General features: G+C 37.9%; 1 protein-coding gene across 2 annotated transcripts in view; it reads left to right on the top strand.

Moving 5' to 3' along the window:
* The window catches only part of LOC110051999 (septin-2-like), an 18,295-nt gene extending 4,971 nt beyond the window's left edge, over nt 1-13,324 (top strand). For both annotated transcript variants that reach the window (XM_020758118.2, XM_089279851.1), the window contains exons 2-12: nt 1-100; nt 3,066-3,152; nt 5,343-5,466; nt 6,328-6,462; nt 6,724-6,841; nt 8,488-8,589; nt 9,298-9,394; nt 9,491-9,539; nt 10,086-10,214; nt 10,769-10,832; nt 11,575-13,324. The exon at nt 1-100 is cut by the window's left edge and continues 6 nt beyond it. In XM_020758118.2, coding sequence (XP_020613777.1) covers nt 10-100; nt 3,066-3,152; nt 5,343-5,466; nt 6,328-6,462; nt 6,724-6,841; nt 8,488-8,589; nt 9,298-9,394; nt 9,491-9,539; nt 10,086-10,214; nt 10,769-10,832; nt 11,575-11,634 — 1,056 coding nt within the window. In that variant the 5' untranslated portion in view covers nt 1-9 and the 3' untranslated portion in view covers nt 11,635-13,324. The remainder of the gene's footprint in view (nt 101-3,065; nt 3,153-5,342; nt 5,467-6,327; nt 6,463-6,723; nt 6,842-8,487; nt 8,590-9,297; nt 9,395-9,490; nt 9,540-10,085; nt 10,215-10,768; nt 10,833-11,574) is intronic.
* The last annotated feature ends 255 nt before the right edge of the window (nt 13,325-13,579 follow it).

Raw genomic sequence — 13,579 nt, 5'->3', positions numbered from 1 at the left:
AAAGCAGCCATGGCCAACTATGTGGGATTTGCTAATCTACCAAATCAAGTCCACCGAAAATCTGTGAAGAAGGGATTTGAGTTTACCTTGATGGTTGTGGGTGAGTTTTCAGTTTCTTTTCTTTCAACAAAAGCCAGGCACTGTCTGTAAGCATTTCAATCTGTTTCATCTGGTTAGATTGTGAAGCATTTACCAGTTTTGAGGACTCTGTCATTGCCTTGAATTTGATGAAATAAATTAATTCAAATTAAAACACACACAAACTGGTTTGATTGTGCAGGAAGCTATTTACTGGTGAAGATTTTGGTTTGTTGAGCATTTTCAGTCAGGAAGTTTGAGTCACATTCTTCACCTTCAGTTCTCTTAACCTTACATTTTTATCGCTTTCCATTGGCTAGAATAAAATTGCCCCATGAGCAATATTTTTTTTTTTGCCGGACATTTCGATGTTATTTTTGTGACATATTTGCACATTAACTCATTTGCATTGATTGGACATGCACACATGACAATAATTATTACACATGATTATTTCAGTTACTGTAGTAGCAGCTGTGAAATGTATTTATAATATGGATTAGTATAAATCATCTGTCTAGCATTCTATCACAAATACCATTCTCTGATTGGCTACGCTACTCACTATCTATTCTGTTGTAGATAGTCAAGCGTAGCAGTGTGCTCTTGTTAACGAAACGGACAGCCACTTCTTTGCATTTTCAAGCTGTCTGAAGAGGATTTAGATAAAATTTTGAGCGACTAGTAGATTTGATAATGCCAAAACAATTAGAACATTTTGCTCTCGATTTCTATGCGTGATAGTTGACTATCACGCGATAGAAATCTCAAGCTCAGAATCTAATTGTTAATTACCATTTTTCCTGAGTTATGATGAGAGGACAACAAAGTTCTGGATAACACTTAATAGTAAAATCCATTTGCGAAGATTATTAAACAGCTTCTAAATGTTAATTTGAATAATGTTAAATGTATTTTGCATTCTTGGGTATTTGCACAAAGAGTGTCCTATATCCCTTTGAAAAATATGCAAATGTGCAAAGAAAGTCCTGTCCAATAGCCCAAAGTTAGTGGATTTTCCAGTAGGACTAGAGGATTCTGTCTTTTACTTGACTTTGGGGAAACTTGTAAAGTTTCTTGGGGAAATATATGTCATGAGGAAATTCAAACTACAGACTGGAGTACTGTGAGAGAAAGACTTTTTGGTGGCTAGATAAATTATTTTCAATTTGCAAATTATTTTCAATATGCAAGAAGTATTCATGAGTATAACACCAGATATGCTTCCAAACAAAATTTATATAAACCTAAAGAGGGAAGTTCAACTAACCCTGGAAAACAATCAGTTGCCTTTTCAGCAACTGTTCTCTGGGATAATATCCCTGTAGACTTAAAAACCTAAATGTCTCTAATTTTTCCAAAAAAATTATATTTGTGTGCTGTCAGAACAACACTTTGAAACCTTGTCCTAAAATCTACTTAAAGTTTCTACATTTATTTACTTATTTACTCACTTTTTTTAGTTCTGTTCTCTTTGATTTGTCTTATTCAGTAGTAACTTAATGAAACTGGAGGCTAACTTGTAGACTTCCCAGTTATTTAGCCTCCAGGCTCAATATTTGTACTTTATTAATACTAACAGTATGTGTGTGTGAGTTAGATATATATAAAAAATTGTAAGTACAAGAGCGAGAAAAGTTTTTGTTTCTTTTTTGTACATGTTGTACATAGATAAACAGTAACCTCCGTTTGGCATGGAAATATACTAAGGTATTTGTGTGCGGACATTACATGTATCTGTTCGGAGAAGCGAACAGTTTTCCGAGAATGTAGCTTGAGGAAAACTGTGAACTAATTGAGGAACAGATAATGTCCAAGGACAAATATCCGAGCATATTTTTGCGCCAAATGGACGTTATTGTATTAATTATTCTTCAAATATTTTTTGCAACATGCTCATTTTGAAAAGTGGGGAATATCACATGACTTGTTCAGACCAATCCCTTGCGAGCAAACGATTTGATGGATTATAATAGGAATTATGAAGTTTGGGCTAGTACATGGTAATTATTTAGATCTCTAAAATAGAAACAGTCTGAATACAATGATGCAAGAGACTGTAAATGAAAACGTTGCTGGTGTACGTAGGTTCTGTAAAAGATCTGATCAGCCAAAAGTAGAAACATAACAATGAAGCAAGGCTGATCACTATGTACATGTAGAAAGCTTAACAGGACAATGATCTGATAGAATCAAAACTGAAAGCCAAGAATTGCAACCGTGGACAACTGTTTCGACCTTCAACATTGGGTCTGATGCCAGCACGGTGTAGTAGAAAGTGAAGCAATTGGCTGCCTGACCAATCGTTCATCAAATGCACAATGATTATAATGACCTCAGATGAAACTCAAATCCAAATGTTTTTGAATAGGTCAATGTCACATGCAAAATGCGTGACAATGGACAACAAGGCAAAATTTCAGAATATCATGTTGTCGTAAGAAGGGGACCGTGGACGGACAAAAACTGTCCCACAGAAAATACATGGCCAAACCATGTTGAAAATGAGCAGCATATTGGATCTAAAATAAACTTTTTTTTTCTGGCTGTTATCAGACTTCTCTTAAATGCTGGGGCAGGGTCGATCAAATTCCACTTTTTATTATTTATTATAATAACTTAATTCATGATTCTAAGACAGGGGTTTCATTAAGTTCCAGGCACCAAGCAAATTGACCAGCTGAGAGGATGGTTTGCCTGCCTGGTTTGCCCATTTAGAGAAAAGTTTTTCTCATAAAGAAGTTCAGTTCAAAAAGTTTTGAAAGTGAAAACCAGTTGCCCCCTTGTTGAAACGTTTAAGAGTCACTCATCCTCAAAGACCGAGGGGCAGCAAGTTGGGATGGCACGATAGTTTTGGGCGACGGCCCATATTTTTTAAATGAAACTCCTGATAAGAGAATAATGCCAATTTGATGAGTAATTGTTAATCAAGGAAATTCTTAATTTACAGCTGTTGATTTACTTTTATTTTTATCTCCTTTATGAAGGTGAATCTGGACTAGGAAAGTCCACCCTTATTAACAGCTTGTTTCTGACAGATCTTTACACGGACAGGAAATTGCCCAAAGCTGCTGGTGAGGTTCTTTAGATAGTCAAAATTTAAATTCCTGTCTAATGACTCTTTCTCAAACATAAATTTTGTTTAATTCAACTTAGGGGAATTTAGTTTTTAGCTACTATTGGATAATTCTTTATGGTAAAATTAAGAAAACCTTTTTATATGAGAAAGATATCTGCTAATTTATAATACCAGGATATAATTGTAAGACATTTCGTAAACAATTTTTTTTCTGTAAGATATAATGTAAGGTACAATGTATGTATACACAAGGCTGTGGTCTACGAAAAATTGCAAGGAGCCCAAAGGTGTCCAATCATGAGATCCTGGGTGCCCAGGACTTAAGCTTACATGTATATGAAAAAAGTAATTTCTAGACGCACAACGACGAAAGTTAGTTGCCTGTGGCACCTGGGTGCTTCTAGAGCACAGTCCTGATACATGTAGTAGAAGTAAGTCTGCATATGAGTCAAGTGGCCCATCAGGCTGGCGCTTATCTCTGGTTTCAGTAGCATGAAGCGACCAGGAGTATTTCTACTCCCTGGATGGGATGCTATTTAACTCGGCCCAGCATTAAACTCACTGGTACCCATTTAAATTGTACAATGTATATGATTGGGTGGATAGAGCCACTGAGAGTACATGTAGAGTGTCTTGCCCTGCAAGAGCTCAGCACAATGTCCCTGGCTGGTTCCCATTTTAATATACCCCTGGGTGATGAGAGGTACTGTGAGAGTAAAGTGTCTTGTCCAAGAACACAACACAAACATTCCCAGCCAGTGCTTGAACTGGCACTTTTTTTTTTGTCAAATAAACTCGGACTGCTTAATCCAGAAGTGAGTGCATCAACCATGAGACCACTGCATGGGCTGAAAGAATCATTATGATTATGGCATTTACATTCACATCATGGATGCTTTATAGGCAAATCTTTGTTTACACTTTGTGCCTCCTTAACATATGCTTATCACTATCTGATGATGCTAATAAAAGAAAAACTCTGAATATTGAAAGGGCATAACAGTTTCAGTTATCTCTGAAAATTTGACCCCAATACACAGAATGGTTTTGGAGAAATTCTCTTCTAAAAACTCGAAATTTTACAGAGAAATGTATGGCTCATTAACTTTTTTGCCACACAGCAATTTTGCAATTTTTGATGGATGATATTTCCTTCAATATTGCTTGCAAAGAGCTGAAAATTGCACAAATTGCTCAACTTAATATCAACTTTTTCAAACTGCATTTAACTAAACTGCATTTAGTTATATATGGGCACGGCTTCTATGAGTCAAGTCGTATGCTAATGAGGAAAAATGTAAACAATGACGTCAGCAAAGATTCGCCTATACAGTCATGTACTATGTATTGAGATTATTGTTTCTTCAAACTTCCTATTTTTCCAATATCTTTAAAGTGCCACTATGATCAAATTCTTCATACCCATTTTTTTACATTTTCGCGCACAATAGGTCTTTCCTAGTTTTTTGCCAAATTTCAATCTATTACGAACATTAGAACTCATGTCATTTGGACCTTTATTTCTGAGAATTTATGGCCACCATTAATTTTCCTCGTTCCAAGTCTTGGTTGAGAATTTGAGAAAATGACGTCATTTTCTCAAAAATACCACACGGGTTGAAATTATAATAACAAATTAATTAGCACAGCAATTTGCATAAAGAGTAACAAAAACTTTGGCTCATATATTCATGCAATTTTTTACATGAATTGTTATCATAATTTCAACCTGTGCAGTATTTTTGAGAAAATGACGTCATTTTCTCAAATTTTCAACCAAGACTTGGAACAAGGAAAATTAATGGCGGCCGTAAATTCTTGGAAATTAAGGTCCAAAAACCACGAGTTTTAATGTTCGTAGAAAATTTAAATTTGGCAAGATATCTAGGAAAGACCTAATATGTACGAAAATGTAAAGAAATGGATATCGAGAATTTCATCATAGTGGCACTTTAATTTTCTTAATTACCTTTCACACTGTTCTCTTTTCGTGCATGTACAGTACATTGTGTTTTTTCCATTATCTTGTAATTCATTTTATCTTTTACAATGTAACACTGTGTTCTAGCTCTCTAGATGTACAGGTACATGCAACAGTCTGCCATTTGCATGTCCTAAAATCATTACAACCCTATTGGGTTCTTGTTTGGTCGCTGACTGTATTTTTTTTTTTTTTTGTTTACAGACAGTATAAAAAGGACAGTGAAGATAGAGACTTCAACAGTGGAAATAGAGGAAAGAGGCGTTAAGCTACGCCTGACTATTGTAGACACTCCTGGATATGGGGATGGCATGGACAACAAAGACAGGTTTGTTTTAGGCAGTTTTTACAAGGTTTTGACAACTGCTTATACAACAGTCTGGCTTCACTGGTCCCCAGGCTTTTTGTCTTTGATATTTTCTCTTGACATACAGTACCGTTGAATCTCTCTACAATGGCCTCCTTGGGGACAGAGGGAAGTAGCTGTTGTAGAGAGGTGGCCATTATGGGGAGGTAGGGATATAATACAACACCTGTTCTTTTTGAGGGTACAACATTTTATATTTTTTAAAAATGCTTATTTTAGCATGATATAAATACTGTAATACATGTAACACAATCAAAATATGTATTAAATAAACCAAAAACTAAACAGAAACAAAGACTGGTCAATGATGAGCAGGGTTTTCAATAAGTTTTGAAATAGCCATCTGAGCTAACTAAAGTAGGCGGCAAACTGATGAATAATTTGAGTGAAAATACAGACAGAGTAGGCAGCGGTAAGAGGTAAATTCTGACAAAGTAGGCTGTGATTTTCGTCGGTTGGTGGCTTCTAATGAAACCTCTGGATGTGTGGTACGTATCAAGTTGGTGACCTTATCCAATGAAAAGTGTGATTTTGTATGCACTGCTCGTCTGTTGTTGATTAACTGGCCATTGACCAGTGAGAGATTATTTTAGAAGTTGGGGCATATCTTAGTGACCCTTGCCATTGTGGAGAGGTGACCAGTGTAGAGATGTCAAAATAAGAGTGAATGTATGGACTTTCTGCCAGGCCCGCAAAAAGTGGCTGTTGTACATGTACAAATCTGGCTGTTAGTGGCGGTTCAGCTGTTTACATACATATTTTTTAAACTTTAATTGGGTTCTCTTGGAAATGAAGGATAAAAGAGTAGCATTTTTTTCTCAGTTTCAAACCAATTTTGGATTATGTGAATGACCAGTTCGAGAGTTATCTTAAGGACGAGTCTGGGCTCAATCGACGTCACATTGTGGACACAAGAGTACACTGCTGTTTTTACTTTGTAGCTCCAACAGGACATGGGTAAGTAATTTTTTTATTTGAATACATATTACAGTTACTAATTTAATTACTTGAAACCTTTCACGTTAGATATCAAATGAAATGGAGCAGAATTTTAATTTACTTGTACATGCCACTAGAACACTGAACACGATAAATGATTACACCCCCATGGAGCCACCTGAAAATGTAATTTCCCAAAAGCCCCACATGCAATGTTTAGCAATAAATGCCAATTTTAAATTACCCTCTTTTCAATACTGTTTGTATTTTTCTTTTTAGACTCAAGCCTCTTGACATTGAGTTTATGAAGCAGCTTCATGACAAAGTGAACATTGTTCCTGTCATTGGAAAGGCTGACACTCTCACACCAACTGAACTGGACAGCATGAAAAGAAGGGTAAGTTATTTTATAACTCAGTGTCAGGTTTTAAATGGTTTGCAGAGCCTGTTTATTTTGTGAGACAGTACTCAAAAGTCCTCAGCTGGTAGTTAACGCCCAAGTCGCTAGTGGAGGGAAGGTGCCTACGAAGCCCTGGGGCTGCAACCGCAGTCACATCCCCAAGGCGCTAGAACACCCGACTGGCCTGCCCAACCCGCAACCAAGCCACGAGCCCCCCGCGCCAAGCCCCCTACAGGCACCCGTCACACTCAAGCCAGACGGCATTGGTGGAAAAAAAAAAAATCATAAAATAAATAAATAAATAAATAAATAAATAAATAAATAAATAAATAAATAAATAAATAAATAAAATAAAATAAAATGCTGAAAAGAAAGGGGGGGATAGGGAGGGAACGCCGAGAACCGCTAAACTATAATTCAATCCACAACGCCACACTAACAGAGTGATGAACACACTGCGAGCACATGGGACGACAACACATGTACTAACCAAATATACTGCTGGACGATGTCAGCCCCACGGCTCTCACGACCATATGACTGTTGCAAACGCTACAGAAACGTACCAAACGCTAAACAAACGCTAACAGATGGCCAAGGCACTAAGAAACGCCTACAAAAACGCTACTGACCAGACTCGCTCCTGGTCATAAACTATGTAAAATTTCATGAACTATATCAAACGCTACAAAACGCACCAAACGCTAACCAAACGCTCACAGACGGCCAAGACACTGACAACCGCCTATAAAAAGGCTACTGACCAGACTAGCTCCAAGTCATTAACTGTGTTAAATTTCATTTAACTATATTTAATAATATTGTTTACTTAGTTATGTGTCCTTGCATGACCCCGCTCCACTCAGGGCTCGAAAAAATCTTGAATTCCAGCTTGCCCTTGGGACAAGTAGCTCTTAAATTTTGCTTGGCCTGGGCAAGTCGCAGTGTGCTCTTTTAATGATGTAGTTGACAGACAACTTGCCTGATCCCTTGCCCATTGGGCAAGTGAGAAGGAAAAGCTACCGGTACTTGCCCAGAGGGAAAATCTACTTGTCCCAGATGACCAGACGGCACTTTTTGCGAACCCTGCCACTGGTCTGCTGGCTCAGCAAAAAGGTGCTCTGGTTGTAAGCTCCCCCAGGTGTAAATCATTACCTACAAACTATTGAGTTAATCATTAAACCTACTACTTTGTCCTAGAGAAACATATATTGTACTTACAACTTTTAGAAATTATAAGCAGTGAGCTGTCAGAGTGGGTCTCTTACAATAATGTACACAGTACATAAAATGTTTATTAAGTTGCATTGTGTCTTGCCATTTATGTCCAAACTGCATGGAACCCCTGGATATCATTTCCCCCAGATTTTAAACCCATCCTAAACCTTTAATGGCTAGTGCAGTAACCTCCAAAATGACCTGTATGAGTTCAAGTGCTAGTCAGACATTTTTTTAAAAAAATAATTGTCACGGTGCTTCTCTCTGTTCACAAGTAGTGTGAATTGGCAAGACATAAGTGAATATTCACATCTGCACGTGTGAATGTTTAAGATTGAAAAATGTGAAGGAAGTTTCTGATGCACCAGTCAATTGACATCATCTAAAGAATGGGTGTGTCAAGGTTTATTTCTCTTTTCCTTCAGATTTTGGATGAAATTGAGGAACAAGGAATCAAGACGTATGAACTGCCAGACTGTGAAAGTGACGAGGATGAAGATTATGTGGAACAAACAAAGCAACTGAAGGTGTTTAAATATTTCACAGTATTCCTTTAGTTTCGAACCATCTGACTGAAAAGAACTGGGGTGGCATTGAAAGTAAAAGTCAGAAATTGCTTATGAAATTCAGTAACGAACAACCAATTGTTTTATTGAGAATTGAGTGCCTGGAATTTCCAGTTGCCTTAACTTTCAGTGAGAAACACCTCTACATGGTGTAAACCCCAAACTAGAGAACCCGAAACACTGACATTTTAGTGGGAAAAACCAGAAGAAAGGGAGATAGGGTTGGAGGAAGAAATCCATCGGATCTTGCCACTGTGTTAGAACTTGCTAATAAGATGATTCTTCCTCTGGTATTCCACTTGAACCCAAATCATTTTCCCTCTGATGTGCTTACTGAGTCAGCTATAATAAACCTTCTTAAGCCCAACTGGGTCAGAGCTCTTCAGTGCTTAACTGTGGTTGCTGTAGTATGGAGTTGCTCCCAACCCCCATTCCATCGCAGGGTTACCCCCAGCATTCTGTCAACTTGCCCCAACAATTCGCCGCTACCCATTTATACTCTGGATTAGAGATACGCATTGTGTTAAAGTTAAGTGTCTTGCCCAAACACACTTGTAATGCAATGACGCTGGCCAGGCTTGAACCCGGACTGCTCAATTCAGAGTCCAGTGTGCACACTGGTATTAATTGTTACATTTTTACTTAACATGTTTGTTTGTTTATTTTCAGGCTGGCATGCCATTTGCAGTTGTAGGAAGTAACACCTTAATAGAGGTATGCGGCAAGAAAGTTAGAGGGCGACTGTATCCCTGGGGGGTGGTAGAAGGTAAGGCATGCTTCCCACATATATCTGCAATACTTTGATTTGACCTAGAGAAAGTAAAACAAAATGCTGACAGTGCTTATTTCTGTTTCTTTACAGTTGAAAACCCAAAGCACTGTGACTTTGTGAAGTTGCGCACCATGCTTATGTAAGTTTCTCTCAATTATTATGTCATTTTTATTTGAATACCGGTACTTAAGATTCCAAGATGATTTAGTATGAGGAACATTTTTGCTAATGGCGGGCATGTTCGTGAGCCAAATTAAGAAGATCACTTCTAGGCAATCACAGTTAACGCATATATTTCAATGAGCCAATCAGCGCCAGGCAAGCTGCCGCCAAGCGCTTGAAAAGTGTAAGCCAAGTGTAAACCAAAGTGAAAGCCAAGTTTCAATTAGGAAACAAAGTATTCAGTTTGAAAAGAAACTGTTGTCTGGTGTCTGCTTTGGCGGGAAAGTCAAACACTTAGCTGATTATCAAACTGAAGTCAGAGCAGAAACATTTGCTCCGACAACGGGATAACGTTCTAAACTTTAACTTTTCCATGGTCTCTACTGCCGGCGGTTAATTTCCTTTGACAACTTCAAGCTTACAATCAGCTGAGTGTCAGTCAGTTAAGGGAAAAGAAAACATGTTTGCGTCTATTGGATTATAAACCTTCTGAAGGGTGAACTCAGTACTCGTTTATTCCCAGCACCCACATGCAGGATCTCAAGGAGGTAACACAGGAGACTCATTACGAGAATTTCCGAGCTGCTCAACTGTCAGGTGAAAGTCCAGTCTCCAACCAGGACTTGATTGACGCGCCAAAGAATGGAAAAAGGTAAAGCTAGCATTGAAGACTTTTTGTGCCTGATGCTCGGGGGATTCGATTTAGCGGCTGGGGTGGGGGTGAGGGGGGCGCTTATTTTATTTTGATAACTCTAGGCGGGGGTGGTGGTGTGGTTACTAGCGAGGGGCGATTATTAGGGACGGCTTATTTGGTTTTGACATTAGCACATAGTAAGTGTGTATAACGGAACACCCATATGGTAGAAAAGAAGAGAGCTCATTCGCTCCCTGATATGGAAATAACGGTCGAGCTCCTCTGAAGAAGACAAGTTTTTTTTTTCTAATTGATGGATTATCCCAAAATACTCTGATGGCCCTATAAATGTATTAGAAATAGGCAGTCTACCTATAAGGGTGCGCTTAAATTGAAATATGGGATGCGAAGTGGAATGGGATACTGGTTAATAAAAAAAACCATTCAGAAGAGTGTGCTTCTTCTAAGGAAGTAGCGCTTATTGCAAAGAGGGTGTTAAGTCAAATCATTACAGTATGTGAACTGCAAAAAGAGCTTTTCTTATACTACATCATTCCTTTTCTTCATTGCAGAGGTCATCACATTACGAGTGCTATCCTGGAGAAAGACCGCGCCTTGATGCAGAAAGAAGAGGAGGTTTGTAACTAAAGTAACAGATTACATTTAAAGGGGCTACGTCAGGGAGTGCGCATCTTGAAAAATTCAAATTTCAATTTGGTTGTTGGTAGTCCTTCTCAATCTTCTCCCATCTTAACCATTCTTGTTTCGTCTTGCTTCATTTTTAACCCTTCAGTGTTCTTATACCTTAGTTTAAGCTGTTAGTTTCAGGTTTTATTCTATTGAAGTCAGCGTGCAAAGAAAGTCGTGTCTGATAGCCCAGGGATAGAGAATTCTATCTTTTTTATTTTATGTTGTATTTTGGAATTGAAATTTCAGAAAATTCAACGTATTACAACAGTACTGTACGACTAGAGAAGAAATTATTTTTCTAAAATTAACTTTTAATCACTGAATCGTGCTACCGGGGATTCGGGGATTCTTTTTGGCCGGAGGTGGTGGTGGGGGGATGGGGTTGGGGGTTGGGCAAGTGAAAGTTAATGCGGGGTTAGCACATTCTAGTTTTAGCTTGCAGGCTGGAAAACTGATTCCTTTCCACCCTGTGAAATAAGAGTTTTCTTCCCGCTTATATGGACACCGGACGTGCACATGTTAAAGCGGGCTTATATTGATCGAAAATGGGTACGGTGGTGTTTTCAGCGTAGACAGAAACGCTGCCCATAGTAATGTTTTGGACGCCACCTACTTCAAGCATTTGGACAATTCTATATGCTTTAAAAAGTTTGTTCTGAAATATGTGATCTTATTTTTTTTTCTTCAGCTTCGCCGTATGCAAGAAATGATTGCTCAGATGCAAGCACAGATGAAAAGCCAGAGCTAAGCCAGAGCTACTGGGTCTGGATAAAGCTAGTGGAATGATTCGCCGTAAGTCTTCGATCAGCTCTAGAGAGTAACAGAAAGTAATAAAGTAATGATACCATGAACTCTCGATTATGACCCTTGGCATACAAGGACCTCCATCATTTATCATAAGCCCATGGATTATAAGGCCCCTTATTTGTAAGCCTCGTGTTAAAGCCCATCATTATTAAGTCCCTTGATTGTAAGCCCATCGATGACAGTCTTGATAAAGCCCGTCAATTTTAGGTCCCTCGATTATAAGCTCCTTACCCCTTCCCCCACCTTCCTCCCTCTCCTCCTCCGTGGGGATGTTTAAATGCCAGGGGATATAACCGATAGTTTGCGAAAGCAAAATAGTGAAACAAGCAATGTAGGTGAAATTAAGCAATTATTTAATGGAGCTAAAAGGGGAGAAGTTTTTTTTAAAGGTCAATACAGTGTACAGTAGGTAGATTTATAGCGCCTTCGATTCCGATCGTAGTTTTGAATAGAACTTTCCCCTGAAAAACTGTCAACAAAGCCACAAGTATTTGCTATTTTTAATTTTTATTTTTCACAAACAACAACAAACATTTCTACGGTTATATCGGATAAGTACATTTGTATTACATGTAATTTAAGATTTCTACAACGTCTAAAAAGCATAAATTTGGGGGGGGGGGGGGTGCAACTGAAGAACATAGCACCAGTTTTATATTTAACACGTAGCCTAGTCTTATGTAGAATATTATTCAAATAGAAAATAAAACAGTGTATTGCTGTCTACCTAAAGCTAAAACCAAGGAAACTGCGACGGAACTTGAACAAAATCTGAAAATTGTGAAATGGTATCGGGTCCAGAGAAGAGTTGCAGAATGTTTTTTGTTTTGTTTTTGTTTTGTTTTTTTAATCGTATAACGTGGCGTTTCCCGCGCTTTTCACGAGTCGCTCTTTTATTTGTCAATCGAAACCAACTCAGTTTCCCTCGTTTTTCATTGGTTGCATGTTATCAGATTGCGTCGGCTTGTGATTGGCTTATTAGACCATCGTATTTGGCATTGGCACTATTTACAGTTCTTTTGTTTTAGGTGTATGACAGTGAGTAAAAAATCTCTTTGACGATACAATGTACCTTTATCACTTCGAAACTATACGAGAACAACTCGTAATTGTTTCAGCAAGCTATAATTTTTCTGATCGAACTTTTGCCCTAGGTGTTTGGTTTAGGGAATAGTCGCGTAACTGTTTACCAAGGGAAAAACTCTTTTGGTGAACGGTAAACCTTGGGGTTTGAAAGTTTTGTGGAAGTCACTGTGGTGTTCTTTTCCAATGCCAGAAAATTCATACCAAGTTCACTGTTTTCAGATAACATATTTGAAGGGTTCCGCAACACTAAAATGTTTTCGTTAGGCATTAAATAGCTGTGCTTTCAAATCTTTCATTGTAATAGCGAGATGTCGTTTAGGTTGATGTAACCAAGATTTTTAATATATTTATTATGAGCTTTTAATTGGATGTAGTTCCCTATTTCAGTCGTTGAAGATTATTTTATCAACATTATTTTATAACTGTGGTGAATTTGTGAATTCTCTATCACATGTCAGACCAAAAGTGGGTAGATCGTCTTTCCTAGACCACGATATTAATATTTGTTACGATAGAGAAATTAATAAAATATTAACAAAAAGTAATGACGGTGTTTTTTAGATGCCTAAGGGGACTGAGTTTACAAGCAGGGGTAGATATTATGGTTTCACTTCTTAACAAAACTGTTTATGCGTCAAAAGACAGTTTTTGAATTTTTGTTTTTATAAAAATCCATGATTGTTCACTGAAACAATTGATAAGAACTGAGACGATTGATCAGAATTCTCGCACAGCAATTTTTCTTCCCTGGAGGAATCATTTTGCTCTCATGTTGATTTTGATTTCCCTGTGATGGCCAT

Source organism: Orbicella faveolata, unplaced genomic scaffold (genome assembly GCF_042242905.1).
Source record: "Orbicella faveolata isolate gen_17 unplaced genomic scaffold, um_ofav_v1 contig_47, whole genome shotgun sequence".
NCBI lineage: Eukaryota > Metazoa > Cnidaria > Anthozoa > Scleractinia > Merulinidae > Orbicella > Orbicella faveolata.
This window is presented reverse-complemented; position numbering and strand designations above follow the sequence as displayed.